This window comes from Nilaparvata lugens, chromosome 2 (genome assembly GCF_014356525.2).
Source record: "Nilaparvata lugens isolate BPH chromosome 2, ASM1435652v1, whole genome shotgun sequence".
In the NCBI taxonomy this organism is placed as follows: Eukaryota; Metazoa; Arthropoda; class Insecta; order Hemiptera; family Delphacidae; genus Nilaparvata; species Nilaparvata lugens.
Window position 1 is genome coordinate 41,547,748 of NC_052505.1, and position 20,574 is coordinate 41,568,321.

General features: G+C 33.9%; 2 protein-coding genes across 2 annotated transcripts in view; one reads left to right on the forward strand and one right to left on the reverse strand.

Moving 5' to 3' along the window:
* The window catches only part of LOC111049950 (mucin-5AC-like), a 119,099-nt gene that overhangs the window by 60,481 nt on the left and 38,044 nt on the right, over positions 1-20,574 (reverse strand). The window lies entirely within an intron of this gene.
* LOC111048600 (A disintegrin and metalloproteinase with thrombospondin motifs adt-1) overlaps positions 6,213-20,574 on the forward strand; it is a 93,634-nt gene continuing 79,272 nt past the window's right edge. Inside the window, exon 1 of the mRNA XM_039421240.1 lies at positions 6,213-6,415. Coding sequence (XP_039277174.1) covers positions 6,308-6,415 — 108 coding nt within the window. The 5' untranslated portion in view covers positions 6,213-6,307. The remainder of the gene's footprint in view (positions 6,416-20,574) is intronic.

Sequence of the window (20,574 nt, forward strand, 5' to 3'; positions counted from 1 at the left end):
TACAATATTTGAAGGTTAGATTTGAACAAAAACATAACCCCAAAACAGACCAAAGCTGAATTGTCAACAAGTAGCCAATTGAAAAGGCAGTTCGACTATGATCAATCATAAAAATTATATAATATCAATCTTTTCATTTTTATATTTTAATTTCTATGCCGAATGGGCCTAAATATTCATTTAATGAACTGTCATGCAGATGTATTTGTTAGAAATATGAAGATAAATTAGCTTAGCCATTATATGATGATTGAGGGTCGATATTCTAACATATAAAAAACCATATAAACAAAAAAGAAATATTTAATTATTATTATGTCCATTATTATTACAAGCATGTATATTCTTATATGCCTACTCTATGTTATAAAAGCATGTCTATGTTCTACAAAATCTTTAGCTACCCTTTGAAGCTATTTTACAAATGCATATCACCATAGACGTATTTTTAATATTTATTTGTACATTCTTATAATTATATGGAACTAAATGATAATTTAGAGCAACCTACAATCAGGAGTTTTGCCCCATTTAAAAGCTTTAAAGTTGGACACATTTACACCACCCATTCAGCATATTGGTTATGTCACAGAATCTGACCAATCCTGAATTAGTATGTAAATTTGGCGAGATAAAATTCGAGGAAGAAACTCAAGTGGAAATTAGAAGAAGGAGACTCGAGGCCATTTTGCAAAAATTACCAGTGGGATACAGACCTAGTCCATATACTTAATTGTTCAAAAGCTTTAATTTCTGTTTTAATGTAATTCAATCTTTGTCTTTCTGTTTTAAAAAGTTGTTCTAAAGTTCTTAAAATAATCCGTGATACTAAGTTTTTCAATTTTGTTTAAACAAACCCTGAAATTATAATAGTGAGGTCTGTTCGACATTTTTCGCCATGCGGAAGGATCCAGCTGGAACAATATATTCTACGGCCGAATATACTTCAAAAACAAAAAACGGAAACAAAAGTCACGTAAGTTATTCGAATATATAAAAGGGGATCCCCGTTAATCTACGAAAATTATACAGTGTATAAATTTGTCAATTTGAGAAAAGTCATGACTATAGGTTTAAGGGTATGAAGGTATCATAAATGATTTTTATTGTATTAAATAAATTTAAATATCCACGCTGTACTTAGCCAAAAGGTCTATTTTCCTTAGGCGAAACCCCACCCTGATAATAATTTTAACTATTCATTTATTCTATTTTCTGAATTGTAATTTTGTATTAACTTATTTTGCCTATTTTAACTAGTGCAGTTTATGACCCTTTCCAAGGGCTACTATCCATTTCATTTTGTTCAATCGAAGAGTACCAAATTTTCACATAGTATCTATAATTTAAAGATTTAAATCCGCTATCACTCAATATTCATTCTGTATCAGTTAGAAATCGTAATTTGTAAAATCTGTTCATTAATTTATTCAATATTTGCTGTGTAAAAGTATGACTTTCAGAATATATCCATATTACCGTTTCATTGAACTGGGTTTACTTCATTACACCTCCAAATTCGTTCTTTCTCGACTGACGCATATTGATCGTGCAGGACACGTCCTGTTTCGCAATAGTCAGACATTATTGAGTATAGTATCTATCATTGGACTATTATTTTTTCTGGTGGTAAATGGTAGTCGATATTCTTATCAAATAATGAATCACTTGATTGGGAATATCCAGCAGAATCAAATAAAAAATCGACTGCCTCTAGCCTACCACACCGAGGTGGAGTGAATCCTGTATTCTCATCCTGTCAACGTCGCAAGGAGAGGTAATAGATCATATAGACAACATTAGAATTAAACTGGGTACTCGAAATATTTTACTATTTTGGTTCAGCATTATGCCATCATATAACCCATAGTATTTATCAGAGACCCAGTTCGCATGGATTTGCTATTCTGTCTGTTGTTTTATGCGGTCTAATATCTTTTCCAACTATAGCACAATTATTGGATTCTAAATATATTGGTCATTATTTGGAGAAGAAGCTCACTCCAAAATTACTATCTCTGTCTGATCCTAGTGACAGGTTCGTGAGTCCTCACTATGACATTTGTTGTACCGTATTGTATGCCTTCCTGCCAACCTCCAGCTAATCTCCTCCTCTCAGGTTTTACAGTGATTCCCAAGCTTTATAGAATAATATAATATTCAAAATTGCGTGTGTTTCTGATAATCTGAAACTTAGTACGGATGCTCTACCATAGAAATAAAATATTCAAGCGATAATATAGCTCAAATCAATGATAAATATCGGGCACCCAGTTTCGCTCGTTATTTTTATTTATTGATAATGTCAAAATCCAGCCCACGTTGAAGCGTCATGTGTCAAAATCCTGCTCCATGGGGGGACACGAAAATATATAATTATTGATTTTGAGTCATGAGATAATAGACCAAGATTATGATTTTTCAACCAGGAGTACGATTTCTTAGTATTGAAGTACTCACCTTGTGTCGGTATATATTGTAGCCTATTTCGCTCCGTGGAGGGGCATGAATATACGATAAAAAGAAAATTAATAATTAAAAAGATTGAATAAAAGAAGATAATTGAACAGTTACAGTATTTGAGGTTATAATTTAACAGTATGTAGTTGTAGGTTAGGTTGACTAACCTTCTTTTGGCCGGGAAATTGTTATCATTAAATTCAGAGTGTCTAAGTAGAATGACTGGTGTATGGATGGAACAGATTGAAAAAATTAATTTGCTCAATAGAGGGTTTGGCGGACTACAAAGGTAGGCGAAGTATGGGCCGTAAATTTCCAACTTAGCGCTATAGGTTATCACGTAGGCTACACCCTGAGTAGCTTCAGAGGTGGGTGATTGATACCCAGGTGTTGCTCCTGGATGACTTAGCTCAGTCATAATGTGGGCGGGGAAAGGAGGCAAGTTGAAGTTCCTCTTCTTACTTCTTTGTGCCTCAGCTGGCGTGGACAGCACCTCCTGGTGCTTCTGAAGGCATGAAGGTCGCTCTCATCTCTGATGACACCACTTCGAGGTAATTTTGAATTGGCCTTACGGCCTTGGTTCCGCTCCAGTATAGTAGGAAGAGGAAGGATAGACAGGAGGGTCGGCAGCCAACGGGCCGCTGTGCCCGGAGTGGATAGAAGGATAGGGATGGCAGCCAACGGGCCACTGTGCCCTGGGAGAATGGAAGGCTAGGGACGGCAGCCAATGGGCCGCTGTGCCCTGGGGAGAATAGAAGGTTAGGGACGGCAGACGACGGTCCGCTGTGCCCTGGGGCGATCTTCAAAGAATTATGTTTTGAAGTTTTTGATTATTTATAAGCACTCAAAGTCGAAAAAGTACATTCGTCGAGTTCAAAGCCAAATTTCAAACAGTTTGAGCGCTCCTAAAAAATTCAAAAACGTCAAACAAAGAAATAAATTACATGTGTCTTATTCAAAATTTATTCCCCATTCCAACCATAAGGCATATAGTTTTCTAGTTATTGACGTTTTTCAATAATAGGCTATAGAAAAATTTATATATCGTGGAAACTAAGGCCTATATAAGACAATATTTTACTGGTAAATTTTTGTTGCAATTTCAAGATGAATCTATGGTCTTCGGCTGTTATACCTTTCGTGGGACACCTTTTATTTAGATTCAGTTTGTACCTTCTATTATTACTAGTCAAATTGAGATTCGACGTACGGTATTTGGTTTGATTTAAGAAAACTGCCACGTTACTTTTCACATTATATTTCTATAATATATAATTATTATTATTATTTGTATGAAGGATACTGAACTATGCTCACTAGCGTTGTTGCACCTTACTACTTGAAATAATTCATCTCAGACCTCAGACGTCGAATAGTCCACTACAAAGGATTCATAAAAATTCCTATAATGAATTAATTTCAAAGAGACAATGTTTGTATGTGTATGCAATTCTATTTCCAAGATTTTACAACTGCAAAAAACTCTGGGTTCATTATTTTATTCAGCAGAGGGTGACGAATTAACGCAGTCTTCTTAATTGCATTATTGTTATCAAGGGTAATAAGGATGAGAATGATTCTTGCAAATCGACATGTAGTTTTTCATCCCACGGAAGGAGTAACAGCCGAGGACCATAAAATTTTCAACAAAAGATGTCCAGTAAAATTTTCTTATATCGACCTTAGTTTTCGAGATATTTCGATTTTTCGATATTTTTGAAAAACGTCAATAACTAGAGATCTATAAGTCAAAATCTAATTCCAAGGACATGATTGGAAAGGAGAAGAAATTTCCAATAAGATTCATATAATATGTTCCTTTATTTCACATTTTTGAACTTTTTATGAGTGTTCAAACTGTTTGAAATTTGGCTTTGAACTCGACGAATGTACTTTTTTCAACTTTGAACACTCATAAAAAGTTCAAAAACGTCAAATAAAAGAACAAATTATATGAATATAATTGGAAATTTCTTCCTTCTTGGAATTACATTTTAGTCCAGTCAACGAAAGATTGTAGAGGGAAAAGTTTGGAACACAATTTTCAACTCTACAGTACTTTTGAGGATAGTAAGAGGATAAACATATCAAAAGTCCTCACCCCTGTGCTAAAGGGGTGGGGGTGGTTTGAAAGTACCATTTTTCGCATATATCTCGGAAACTATGCATCTTATGAACATTTGTATTCTGTGCAAAATTGAAGCTTATAAAACTACCAACAAGTCTTGTCCTCTACATTTTTTCCATATCTCTCATAGTTTCTGAGATATCCGCTCTTGGAGGTGAGATATTTTTTGAAAAACACTTCTGCCTCCAATTTTTTCATTTTTCGGCCTTATAATTTTAAACGATTAATGAAAGCACGAATATAAGCATGTAAGTAATAAGTGGAAAATGCAACTTTCATACCACCCTCATCCCTTCAACACATGATATAGGCGTTGGGATTTTTGTTATGTTAACCTCCAAACTAGTGTCAACAAAGCTGCAAAGTCGAAAATTGTGTTACAAACATTCCCTCCAAATTTCATTGTCAACTGATCTATTGTTGCTGTACAGTAAATTTCACTCTCAACATTAAAACAGCTGCAACAGTCGTAGGGGAATGCGAAAAATACTGAAAATTTACATGAAATTGAATATAATAGTTTATAGTTTATTGAATATATAAGTTTATAGAGCATCAAATTATTTGATGCTCTATAAACTCATAATCAGCACGGATTATTTCATTAATCGTTAAAAAATTATAAGGCCAAAAAATGAAAAAATTGGAGGCAGAAGTGTTTTTTTCAATAAATGTCTCACCTTCAAGAAAGGATATCTCAGAAACTATGAGAGATATGGAAATAATGTAAAGTACAAGACTTGTCGGTAATTTTGTAGGCTTCAATTTTGAATAGAATACAAATGTTCATAAGATGCATATTTTCCGCGAAAAATGGTACTTTCAAACCACCCCCACCCCTCAAGCACAGGGGTTAGGGTTGAGGACTTTTGATATGTTAATCCTCTTACTATACTTAAGAGAGCTGTGGACTTGAAAATTGTGTTCTAAACTTTTCCCTCTATACCTTTATTTGAGCATTCGTTGCCTGGACTAATTTTGACTGATAGTTTTCTAGTTATTGACGTTTTACAAAGATATCGAAAAATCTATATATCTCGATATAAGAAAATTTTACTGGACATTTTTTGTTGCCAATCCTATGTAGAATCTACGTTGGTCTTCGGCTGTTACACCTTTCGTGGGACACTCTGTGTATATCATGCCAAATTATTTCAATTCATTAAGCTCAAATATTGGAGAAAATCATCCATCAGTATTAATATCAGGCCTAAAGCTTCCATGAATTTGGAGAAGGGCATAATTGGAATCAATTTGATTGCTGAATTCGTCAATAATTATTATTCAAATTGATATTCATATGCAATATTTTCCATATGATAATATATTGTCAGGAGTGAATTACTTTGAAAGATCAATGAAACCATAACACATGAATCATCTGAGCCTCACTGCAGGTTCTATGAATGAGGAGAGTGGCATATTATGTATGTCACATGATATATATGTATGCATATATTTCTGAAAAAATGTCAATGCAACAGTAAAGCCCGACCACCCTAATACAGAGAAATGGATTATACTTTGATCCATCAGTTTTGATGAATGAGGTGTGGTGGGGTGGAGGGGGGGTGTTGGTGACGGCAGACCGCCGCACAGCGCACAGCAGTGCATTGTCAGTTGGCATTGCCGCGTTGCGGCGTTAGTGAGTGCAGCGCGTTCGGAAGTGGAGGATGTGAGTGCAAAGTAGGGCTGTGTTGTACCTTTGCTCCAGCAGCCATGCGGCCTCGAACGCTGCTGCTATCTCATGGAGTTATTTTTCTTCTAGCTGCCATCATCTTCTCCATCTCTACAGCGGCCTTTCAACGAGACTCTTTCAACAATAGAGTGAGTACTTTTGAAAAAAAAATCACAAAGATTCCACTCATCAGTAAGCATGATATCAAATTCGTGATAACATCAAACAATTCTCCCTCATTTATCAACTCTGCTCCCCAGCAAACCAATTTTTCATTTCCCTTCTTCCTTTCAAGTATTATCGTTCTCTTCACTTTTTATTCCATTCCATGAATATTCTCTATTTATGATCCGGAGTATTATCACAAGGCGATTGGCGCCAAAAGTATTACATATCACTAAAATGAAAAACTGTAATTGAAATTATTTATATCAGATATATAATATTGAAATTTGAATGGAATAATCCCTATAACCTGTATTAAGATTGGATCTGGACAGTGCAGATATTCATGTCCACATCTGGTAAATATGCTCTTCAGTTCATATTGGGACGATATTATAAGAAGCCTGCAGTAATTGATATTTTGTTTATAACATCTTTTAGATGTAACAAAACAGATATTGATTATTTGGTATTGTCCACTAAAAATTAAATAGAGAACAATCGCTAGAAAAGCGATTGGTTTCGTGGTTGCGCTGATAATTTATCGATGAGATAAATTGTGTTCCATCCACCTGCTTCTCCCGTTTTGAGGGTGGACACCCTTCACAATGGCGAAGCCGAACTCCTCTAACCATTTATGAATTTGAAAATCGCTCCCCGGTGGTTCACTCATATCTCATAATCATTACCCAAGCACAAGTAAAGTGCTCATGTGGGCATAATCCACAGCAAAAAAGTAATGGAAATAATAATTCAAAGCAATTAAATCATCATAACTTGATTTTCTATGATTATCGCATCAATGGTTTTGAAATCGTGAGATGAGGGTTGAGGGTTGTAAAAGCGGATGAATGATTATTACATTTAAATTCAGAATTTTAATAACATCCCTCTTCTCTCATATCAGTGATATGGGAATTGAAATTATCAATTAATACATGAAATTGGAAATATTCATGGATGTCAATTGAACATGAATTGAACAAACTGTAATGTAGTGGAAAGGGTCGTGCAATGGCCTTTCTATCTGTAACCAGTCTGCATAATAGTAGTGCGAGTTATATAAAACTGAATAATGTATATTTCATGGTGTTATTGAATGTGATAGCTGTGAAAAATATAGATGGCATTTAAACATGACGAATATCATAATTTAGAACATGCAGATGCAGTTTCGAAAAGTTTATTGAAAAAATATTTAAGAACCAGATTAATGGTGAAATGATTGCCTTTTGCACACTATGCTGCTTCTTGAATTGCATTTCTATATTCCATACGAGTGTCTAGTCTTTGATTGAGAATAACTAATTAATATTTCTACCCCTTCTCTCAAAATGATTTCTATACAAACCTACGTGTTAATCTCTCTACCCAAACTAAGCCGACGGTCATAAGATACAATCACGAGCTTCAAAATGCTTGTTGTGGCTTTCTACTCTTTTCTTTAGATGTAGGTCGGCATTTCCGTTAAAGACTGGGAAGAGTAATTCACAATATGATAATTTAACACGCAGAGTAATAAAGGAAAGATGAGTTCACACATTTAACAATAATTCGCGAGTACGAATAATATGTTGTTTATCAACAAAACTCACAGTTTCTTCACATGTTATGCAGACTAAGGCCATGAACTCGTTCAAAGAGAATTGAATTTTCCTGAAAACACGAAATAAATATAGACTTATTGTATAAATTTTGTGAAAATCTGTTTTTGTTTGAGAAAAAAGTAGTAAACAGTTTATTCTGAAGTGCGTAAAACAAGACTCCTCGTTTTTTCCTTTAATTTTTTAAAACTCATTGGGTTTGTTTCATACAAGAACCTATCTTGAAAATGAAACAATTATTGCAATAGATGATTGAAGAGTGGTTTCATCGTTTTCATAATGTTATTCTTATCATAATGTTCTCCTAAGAGATGACCATAAAATAAAAAATATTGTAGCATGTTCCAAACCTTGTTTAATAATATAATTTTCAAAACTCTCTTGAACCGTGTAATACCAAGCAGTAACTTTTGGAAGAAATTATTGAACCATGGAAACTAATTTCCCCCATCGAAGCAGAAACAAGCCGTGTAGAATAATTAAAGATTATCAATTCAGGGGGAAAATACTTATAAACTTGGGTATTAAACTTTTAAGTAGCGCATCAAAATCCCTGCGAGCTTCACTAATAATCTTGTAACACTAATAATAATTACGGTTTGTTATAAAAAGTCCTAAACTATGAATCCTTATTTTTTTAAATTGTCACGGGAGTAACGTAAAATACTCAATAAGAGTCTTGTTATGTAACAAGTGGCAGGTAGTCCAGTCACTATATACATTGGTGCATGCAATTTATATTGTAGTTCTGATTTTTTAATAATAATATTATTTGGGTACATAAGAGAAGTCCAGAACCGATTTCTTCATGCAAAATTTCCTTGTGCCAGATACTCTCCACTATGAAATACTGAAATGAAGTGCATCCAACGGGTGATTCTCATGGAACATAATCTCATGAACTTATGTCAACGTGCAAAATATCAATGTGAGGAGAATGTAGTTGGTGATGATGGTTGAAGCTGAAAATTAGGTGTTTTTCACAATACAAGGAGCATTGTTGTCAGGTGTACATGGAAATCTATATGAGATAGAGCGCCCTACCTGATCTCAGATTGTAGAGCACAAAAATACGCCCAGAGGGATTTTGAACTGTACATCTGAATGGTGACAATCGGAAGATATTGTGGATCAAAAACTAAAATTCATCAAAATTGATTTTTTCTTCAAATTTCACTAATTTTTGAAAAATCATAAATCAGTACTCATTGGAGATAGAGAGTTCCGAATGATCTCATTTTGTTCAGAATTTTATAATCTGGAAAAATGCAAGAGCAAATGTTTCTGTCCGATTACGAGATTTGTCAGAAATAGCTGAAAACTGGAAAATGAGCCAAAAATACGAGGTTTTTGGGCCACTCTGTATCTAGCACAAGGAAAATTTTGCATGAAGAAATTGGTTCTGGACTTCTCTTATGTACCCAAATAAGATATTAAACAATCAGAACTACAATATAAATTGCACCCCCTTTTTATGTCTCTTGACTGGACTAAGGAGTGATGGTGAATACTCTAGGTTCTAGAGAACCTATTCTACTTGGATGAATAAAAATTCGTTTTCATAGATCACAATAGTGAATGAAGCTTGTTTAGTGCGTAGGCAAAATAGTGACATTTTGGCCTTGAACCTTACACACCGGTTAGATCAACTATATAATCAACCAGATTCCAGCAAGATAATTTATCACGCATTGCTTCATAGTTTGCGATAAGTATAATTTTCACCGAATTGGAAATTAATTCTCAAAATACTATTTGGCCTTACAAAGAAATGAATCATCATAATTATCCAAAAATAATTCTTTGACTTTTAAATCCGCCTGAAATCTTCTTTCCTTCATTCCAATGTATTTTTGAATCCAAAGTTTTGAAAATGATAATTCATGTATACATTTTTTCAACAGAAAATTGGAAAATTATCTGGATTCATACCCAAAAACACTCATCATAACAATAAAATCTAGAAACAGCAAATCAACAAAAAAATTAATAAATTAATATATATATATATATATATATATATATTATATATATATATATATTTATAACAATAAATCTGAATAAATCATTCTATCAAGAAAATGTCTACTATTGCTGATAGTTTCAAATGGCTGATTCAATTTCGTTTGGATATTTTAAAAATGACGGAGATTGAAGGAGCTCTTCTTGAGATTTCAAAGAATTTTGGTGTTTGAGGAACTACAAATTATTATTAGGAAAATTTGGTCATTGTTGTTTTCATTCATGGAGTGTAATCAATAGATAAAAACGATAATACTGAGACATTGACTATATCTTATGCAGGACGACGAGAAAACGCAGGCTGTCATTGCAGCCAATGGTTTTCAAATGGCCGACAGGGCCAATGGTCTTCTCATTGCACTTGCACTAGGTTTAGGATAATTCCAAAGTTTCTTGAAGGAATAAAAAGTGGAGTTATCATGATTCATCCAATAAGATATACTATGAACATAAAATACTTAATGGTGAGAGAAAATGATCGAGAAAAAAAGGAGCAAGTGAACTTGAGTGAATGAATAGTGGTCCATATCGCGTGTCAAGGATGAGTTTTAAAGGGTAGCAATCAAAAAACATGAAAATTACTGTAATATGAGTCATTATTAAGACTGCGTGTTCCTTCTGAAAAAATATTACGGTATGGTTATGACACTTGTGGAATGATGAGCACAAAGCATCAAAACACAGCTACAGAGGTCAAAGTCAAACACTCATAACAGAATATTAGTAGTAAAAGTAGCGGAGCTACGAATTTCGAGAGTGACATGATCATGGGTCAATAAGCATAGTGGTGTGCTGGTGCGCCTCTACTGTGTCTTCTTCTGAACAGCATTCAGACAGAATTCGAAAGACAATAAAACTTGTTCTCCTTGAGGGTTCGACGCGAACAGACCTTTCTGAGATGAAATTTAATAGAAGCGTGAGGAAGAACAGTTTGTCTCCATTTGAAGAAACAATAAGGAATATTACTTTGAACTTTGAAGACCATTGAGGCTGTTCATTCATTGCTGTTCTCATATATTTCAAGTCAAGAGACAACAACTGATCCATCAGTCTCTTGTTGCTCTTCAAACTGTAATAGGAATAATAAAAGGTGATCCAAAATTGAATGCATTTGTGGGCCGTTACCACAACTTCTTAGACGTAATAGGCCCGAAACGTCTGATTAGTATTCATCCACAATACGTAGTGTATTCAAGCTCATAAAAAATATGCGAAAATTTTGTAGACTTCATATTATTATTCAACGAGATTTCTAGCAGTGAACTGTTGCTTTGATTAATATATTGAAATTAATAATTTCTGGAAACAGACAAACCAATAAAGCAGACGCTATCCTGCTCATAGAAATCCAACAAAACACCATCGCGTGATACAAACGTTCGTAAAAAGCGTGTACCACACAAGCTCACAAAACAAAATTAATTTTACTTTTTTGTATCCGGTAGTCTGATAGAATCAGAATAATGTCCTTGCAAATTCATATCAATAATCCTTGAAAGAAAAATGACAGAAAATGGAATTTTCCGAATTCAAATTTTGTTAGCCTGAATTGGATAAAGTTGTGTAGATAATAATTCCAAACTTGAGGATACAACAGAATGATAAAAACTGAGCTTCTTGTCATAATGTGCATGGATAGAATATAGATGGATGAAAGGTATGATGGAATTTCTGTAGATAAGTAATAGAGCTTCTTCTGGATATGAGAACTCTGAAAAATACAAATCATGAATGATATATTCATGTATAAAATATATAATAAAATATAATATATAGTCATCATATAATATATAATATATGATGACAACTGAATCAAATGGAATGATTAACAAATTATTTTAGGATATCTAGAAAGTTAGGAGCCTGGATTAAAATTCATTTTCTTTAAACAAAACTAGGAACATACTGTGTATGTAAATTCACTTTTCGCGTTGATGAGTATTGAATAATTATAATCTAGAGCAATTAAGAAGAAACTATAGCAGTCACTTTGCGCAATTGTAGCAATGACAACAAGATCAAGATGAAGTGAGATTACATCATCAAAATGGTGGAAGTACCTGGAAGCTTTATGTATGGAAAGCATCCATTTGGAAATTCAAATCTCAGTGATCATCAAGACAATGTTAATGACATAGGAAGACAACAGTTGTAGTTTTAATTACTGCCAAGCAAGAGAATTATTGTTGAATCATGAATAGAAGTGCTCTAAGCTGATTATTCTTGCAGGCGCTTAATTGTTGCTCCAAAAGTGAGTCTGATGATGTTTCATATAGTTACTGTTTCCTCCAATACGGATGAGAGTATCAGATTGTTTCTGTGGTGGAATAACATTTTGAGACATTATACATTTATCACCCTACCACCACAATAAGATTAACTGATCCTAACTATTGTATCACCAAATAAATAATTTTCTAAATATTCAACCAAAATTAATTACTGAAATTTCTTATTCTACTGCATCACTTGAATTCTATACCTCTTCTAGTATGCAGTCATTGAATTGACTAATTAATCACTTAATATGAACTCAATTTCTATCTATTCAAGCTCAATTTATATCTATTTGAGCTTAAAATACGAATGCTTATTATATTTTTTGATATCACAATAATTGTGACATCGCAATTTGTGATGTAAAGTATGGGTGCGACTTCATGTCCATATAGCAATACTTTAAAGAGTTCTAATTTATCAATTGACCAAAATCTCACAGCTCATTTCTATGCTGTTCAACAGGTTTGTTCTTTGTGTATAGGTCACTTTCTTCCACCGAAGCGAAGACATAATACTAGTTCAATTGATAAAAACTGAAGAAAATCGATTAAATACAGTGTGGAAGTATCTCGATGATGACTAAGGATTTTTCCAAAGAGACTATAATATATATCATGCGTTACAATTCTTCATTCTGGCAAGAAAAAGAACAAAATGATGAGGAACTACATAAAAGAGAACAGCAGACTCAGCCTTAGACCTTCTACCTCTCCTAGGAATAATAGTTTTGAATTGAATATTGACAGTCATCCATTCATCCATTTTTGTTACATAAAAGAAACCACAAAGCTTCCCTTCCTTCAAATGTCAGCTCTGTTCAGGGTCAAGTCGGATCTTCTTTGAAGTTTCTTCACAGAAGATATCGTTTCCGTCTATCAAATAGGATATTAAGGAAATAAGAAGAAAATCTTTCTAAAAAGACTATTGCAGTACCAACGTAATATTTTGTAAGCAAAGTTCCATTGCTTACGATAACAGATCACGACAAACTTGAAAAAATAAATTTTAGCAGGAATAACCCACTGTATTCCTCATTCAGATTACAAATGAGGAGTTCAGATGGGTGACAAGAGCTCTGAACTCACGAGGAAGAGTGAAGCAGCTTGAGACCGATTTCACTGGCTTTCAGTTGGGGGAAAAAGTAGGAGCCTTGAGACACAAGGAGACTCATTGGCTCAGGCTCATTGCAACCAACCTAGACATTTAGCTTAATCATTTGTTTGATTGTGAGGGAATTGATGTATGGTTTCTTCAAGATGGAAATCAATGTTTAGGAAGCAATCGATGTAATATCTACAAGTGTAATTATAGGTTCCTGATCTCTATAGACTGATAATTTTTTTGTATTGAACAGTCACCAACGATTCACAAAGGCATGCATATTGCTGATAAGGTAGTTTCATTGCAGATTCAAGATAAAAATTTCAATTAATGGGATAAAAAATTCCGGTTTATGTACTCAAGAGAGGCTTGATGAAACTGGTTTAGGGAGGCTGGAGACCTTCCAATCCTTTTACTGAATTGATCCAAAACTAATTTCGTCCGAAACTAATAAGATATCTTTAGGTAAACTTGAGGTATCCAGATTCTTTCACCAGTTCATTTTGAATCTATTCTACCAAAGCAGAAGTTTCCGATGCAAGTGATCATATATACTGAACAGAAAAATTAATAAAAAAAACTTGTGAATTCGCTTAACTTGAATGAACGATACCACATTGAAATGAAAAGTTGTCTTAATAGGGGACAAAACCCAACTGATACTACACATAATTTCGATCGATATTCACAATCTTATTTCGTTTTTAAAACAAAGCAAACATTTCACTATTCAAGGGAAATGTTTACGAAAAGGTTCCTCCCATGAGTGATTGACATAGCTTATAAATAAACTGATACTAGCCTGATACTTGTCAATAGATCCATAGCCTGATTTAATAGGGTAATGATTTCTCTAAATTATTGAATTATTTATTAGAAAATTTATTGTGCTTACAAGGAACAAAAAAACATTATATACCTACATCATGACATTGATACTCCTTTTCTATTGATCTTGATAAATGTATTTCCTCGATGAAACAATACCATCATGCCAATTCCAATTTTTAGTAGAATATGTTTCTCATAAGCAATTGTAGCCAATTGTGTTAATACTGATACTAGCCCGATAGTCACTAAACTCATAGCCTGATTTGATTCCATTTTATTCAATACTACTATGTCCATGAGCATGATCTAGCCGCTGTTTATCATCGTCTGTCAGTCGATGGGTTGTGGCCTGATAATAATTAGTCATTTACGATTAACGCACCGCTGACCGCAGTGATGCATCGGTCTGTAACCGACAAACCAGTGTTATCGGCTCTCGAACCTTCGTTGTTCACAACAAAAATCATATGCATGCGCTGTGTCCTGCCTACCAACAAGCGGTCCATCCCACGAAACAGTTAGACAAGCTGTTACATGAATAAATTATCGGATGCGTGAACAACAGACCAATTTCTTACGCGCCTCTAACTGTACCTCACATCTCTAATTATTACAAGCGAAAGCCATCAAACAAATGCTGCAATCTCACAGTAATCCTTGAACCTTGAACAACAATACTCGAACCAAAAACCTTGTATCTTCATCTATGATCTAATTTTACTATTCCTCTATTCTTTTGTATAGGCCTGCATCAACTAAGAACCACATCAATTCATAAATCCTCTATTTCTTTCAGTCTAAGTCTTTCATCGTCTTATTTTCCAGTGATCCTAGCATGGATGATTCATGCATGATCAGATTATTTTAATAACTTATTGAATCGAAATCATATCATTGTTATTATTTATCACTAGCATGCAACCCATGCCTTGCACTGGGGAAAATTTGGTATTGTAGAATGCAATCTCCTTATGTCCAGAAAACATGAAAAAAGGTGATGCTATTATTTGGCAGTTGTCACACAGACTGTCAGACAGACCGGCTTTATGCGCCGACACATGATCTCAGCTAAATAATACACAGCATTAATTTATAAGTTCTATATAAACTCGCTTCCGTTAGAGTCTGTGACTGTGTGCCTGTCCATTGTCAGTTTCTAACTTACGCGAAAAATAACACTACTACTTGTAGTATTTTCTTGTTCAAAGTGTTAAAATGTGAGTAGAAGGTACTGTTAGTGTTCACTAACACTTGATTTTTAGTAGAAGCTACTATTAGTATTCACTAACACTTGATTTTTAGTAGAAGCTACTATTAGTGTTCACTGTCTGTCTGTAGTTTTCTGCTCGTAAGCAGGTCCTTCTATATGGCAGCAGCCCTCCACTCTCTTCTATTCAATGCCAGTCGCTTCGTTGTATAGTAGCTCATCCCCTCCTTGATGTCCAACATTTTGTATCTTCTTCTCCCTCTTCCTCTTCTTCTTCTTCACTAACACTTGATTTTTCAATGTATAGGTACCGTACTCATTCATTTCATTTTTGTATGATTTATTAGTAAAAACAAAAATAGAAATCTAGAGTAGCACTAACGGAAAAAAACATTCGTCAGTACCTTCAAATGTTGAGATCATTGAAACGGTTTGAGATATCGATGTGCGGGTATCGCCATTAATTTTCCTTTGAAATTCTGTATCGAAATCATGTATCACATGCCCACCTTCCCATTTGAAAAAATGAAGTTGGATTCAAAATGAAGCTGGATTCGAAATGAAGTTAGATCTATATATGACGGATCCAAGATGGTGGACAAAAGTTTTGAAGCGACAGAAAGATTTTTTTCAATTGGAATAGGATTTTCATGGAACCTACTAATGTAATAATCATACTTGTAAAAGATATATTCAGCTGTTTCCATAATAATTCTCACCAACACTGTAAAATTACAATTTGCGGATCTCAGATCAATACAACAGTTCATGAGCGAATTCTTCAAACCAGGGGGTCTCTAGCTATTTATTATTTTGATAAAAATCACGTGGATAATCTTAATTAAAGTTGAAAATATCCATCAAAATAAAATGGAATTGATATGTCTCGAACCCACAACCTTTGATACATCAACCGCGCTAGCTACCAACTAATCTACGGAGTCACTTGGAGAACGCCCTTTTTGGATGGGCTTTTATAGTTACTTAAACTTTGAATCACAAATTAAATGAATTTGTTTCATTGATTCAATTAGAATTGATTGATTATTAACAACAGAATTAAGTCTATGTCCATCCTCGGTGAATTCAAAATCTTTATGCTAAATTTCAAGTTGATCAGTTCAGTAGTTCAGACGTGATGGTGCGTAACTCGCGCATTTCCTATCCCGTACATGTTCCTTTCCTTTATCATAATTTTATTATTATGAACTAGCAGGTAACCCGTGCTTCGCAAGGGTCTTTCTTAAAACTTGACGTAATGAAATCTAGAAGAATTCAAAATAGGCCTATAAGAATCCTCGGTTGATTAAGAATTTATAAGCTGCATTTCAAGTAAATCAGTATGACCCCTTTCAATTAAAAAAAGAAGTTGGATTAAAAATGGCGGAAAAAATTTGGGTGTGACGGAAAACCTGTTTTTATCATTCGAAAAGGATCCCCAATCATACTTATCTTCTAATTTCCCTTTTAAGAGAAATCTTCTGCTGCTTACATACAAACTGGAAGCATGACAAATAATTGAAAACTGAAAACTTGATTTAATCAAATCTTGAAGAATTTAAAATTGGTCTATAACCAACCTCGGTTAAGCAAGAATCTATATGCAAAATTTCAAGTTAATCAGTCCAGTAGTTCTGATGTGATAATGCGTCAAACATAATTTCCCTATACTTTACACCTGTATAGGCTACGTTTATAGTCCAGTTCTTTCCTTTATTATAGTATAGAAGATGATACATGGATGGATGATCATTGTTATTTTACTAAAAGATAGAATAAGTTGAATAGTTTCCCTTTCGAAGGGAGTTTTGACAACCCACAAAACTCATTTTTCATTTTTAAAGATATAACGAAAAGGTGCATATGACCTTATTTTTTTGCTCAGCTTGCCAAAATACCCCTCATTCCAATATTAACATTTTCGACCGACTGTACAGTGAGTCAGTCATTCTACCACGACTCGAATAATTTTGAAATTTTAATTAAATAAAAATGGATGAATATGATTTCTTTATGTAACACCTTCATTCAAAGACATATTAACTGCATGCGTTTTCATATTGCCGATACAGCACTGATGAAACTGTAGACGTTTATTTAGCACTTAGTCTCAAAAATTATTGTTCTAACTGAAAAATTAATAATCCATGCCACGTGTAGGCCTAAACATTGCATCAGGAAAACGAAGTTTCAAAACTATGTTTTTCAGGTAGAAAGCAATATAGAAACAGATGTTCCTTTTTTAATTTCGACTATATGATTTGGAGATTTTTTAATGAAATCGAATGTACCATTATTGAAATTTAAACATTAATTCTGAAAAATCTAGAAGGAAAATTAAAATTTGGGCTTCCAGGTGCACGAGATTGATATTTTTAGAATCTATGTGCAAAATTTGGAGATCTAAATCATCCCCGTTTTTCCGGTATGCAATCCACAAGTTGACATGTTTTGATGCGAACAAACGAACACACAAACAAACACAACCCTACTCTCTCTTATTATAATAGAAGATCGTACTATTAGTTCTGTGAACAGTAGACCTCACGCAGTTTTACTCTTGAAAACTGTTATTTTTGTTTTCTCCAAGATAAAAAAATCACGTATGTTAATAAACTCAGTTCACGTGATAATCTTTCCACCTGATAAAAATATTTCTCAACTATTCCAATTTTTTTCAATCATGAATATTATAATTTCTTCAGCATTATACAGTTAATTTAACCATTTTTCATTTTATTTTCATTCACCTATAAAATTTGTTTTTCAAATTTGAGAATATTGATACTGATGGGCACGCACGCATCTTAAAAAATATTGAAACCCTACCTTATAGAAATAGACATTGCCAGATATCTGTGTAATGCATGCAATGAGTAATCCACTTGTCAGCTGATTGATTATAAATATTTCTATAGTCTGATAAATCCTATCCTCAAATATATTATATTATATTATATTATATATTATAGTGATATCAGAGTATGAAGGAATTCCTCTTCTTTTCATATTGTCCTTAAAATGTAAAATTTCAAAAAACCTTGTGGTGTACATCGACGCGCAGTTGAAAAAGGAATATTCCTGCCAAATCTCATAGAATTCTATCAACGCGTTCGGCCATAATCGCGTTACATACAGACAGACAAAAGAAAATCAGAGTTAAAACATAGACCTCACTACGCTCGGTCAACAAGAACAATTATCAGAAATATATGGATTTAGCATAGACATTCAAAATCATGGTGAAGACTAGAGGAATCAATGTGCTGAACATGATACCATCAAACTAACGTAATCAAGTGATCTTCTTGTTACGAATTATCGAAATTCAATAATGTTAACCAGCCCAAATGAATCTGAGACCAATGAAACAAATAATATGGCGTACATAGAAAAATTGAAACAATTGAATACATGGCTTTACTTGATCGATCAAACAAAGTTTAGACAATATGTGACGTTCTAAACCCCCAAAAACATCTAAACTTTCGGTTGAGCTTGAAAATTAATCTATGGCCTACTTATTAAATACCCACATTGTTTAGTCATGTATCACAGAGAGATTGTTTGGTTCAAGTCTGATTTCAATACAGTGTAAATTCACTGTGCCGTTTGAAAATATGACACTTGAAGTGGGACAATCAATTATTAAAAAAAATCAAATTGTAAGATAATAAACTCATCTGGATGCAAACCATTGGTATTCAGATAAATTATTATTATTAGCGATCTCAATTGATCATTGCAATCAAAAATAGATAGATTTTCATTGATGAGATTCGTAAAAACTATTATTGATTTCGACAGAATGATAGCCTCTATAGCGGCCAGCAAAAATCAGTAGTTATTACTTGTGTAGGCTCGAGCTCAAACTTGTCAATTGAATGAAAACTTTCAATTATTCCGTTCTGATTATCCGTTGACTGAAAACCTCTAATTAGAAATAACAATAAACCTATGAAGTAAACAAGCCGCAATAGTTTTTTGTACGAGGAAACGATGATGACACTATCAGCTTCAATTTGGGCCATTCTTCAGTAATAAGTACCTTGAGAGAATAACAATTGAATCGTCATTTCCTGCCCCTTTACAAGAGTAGGTACATCCATCGATGAGTAGGTCAAAAACAGTAAAACAAGCGGATCATTTTCTGCTCGCAAAACAATAACAAAGCATCGAAATTTCAATAGTCTAGAAGAAACTAATTTGATTGGTCAATGTTTTTTCACATTCGATTATTAAATTTGAAATTAAAATAGCTTAATGGAATTTTCTCCACATTTCTTGGTTCCCTTAATTCTGGCGAGGAGAAATGAAACTAGAAGCGTTTCACAAGATTTCACATCTACAGATAATTTTTATGCCTACACCAGGCCGCTCCATTCAAAATTGATAAGGCCTATACCTGGAAATGAATAGAAAAGGGACAAAATGACAAAATTAAGAACTATTTGGGAACAATAATTTCGTTAACCCCCGTGAAGTCTGTAACAACCATATAATACACTGTATAACACCCCAATAAGCATATAGGCTACCTACATTATTATTCCACACATCGGCTGAAAAACGTCTGGTTTTACAATCATCAATTTAAGATATCTACGAGGGTTATTTTTCAACCTCCGATTAGCCATTATAAAAGAATGATTTTCTCACAAGATACTATTTCTTATGGTTATTCTTCTACATAATTACCGAGAAAGACCATGAAAAATGCCGAGCCATTTGTCATAACAGTAGACCAGTCAACCAAAATCCTCTTCATAAAATGCTACAGTTAAAAATGAGTTCAAGTGGGCTATAAGTATGGCGTTCTGTTGGAGCTCCTCGTTAGTTTGGAAGTTCTGCCCTCAAAGCCATGTCTTGAGTGACGCTACTATACCGGTAGTGCCCAAGTCAAGTTTGTATGGTGGGTGGTCCAAATTATATCATTCGATTAGCTGGTAAATCCGTTTGTTGCACCAGCACTATAAGGCCGAGTTGTCATGGATTACGTCGATTCCGGAACTCATTTCAGATGACGTCTTTAATTTTTCGACACCATTCACGCACAAAATCATCACTCATAATGTTTCCTGCATAAACTTGAATCATT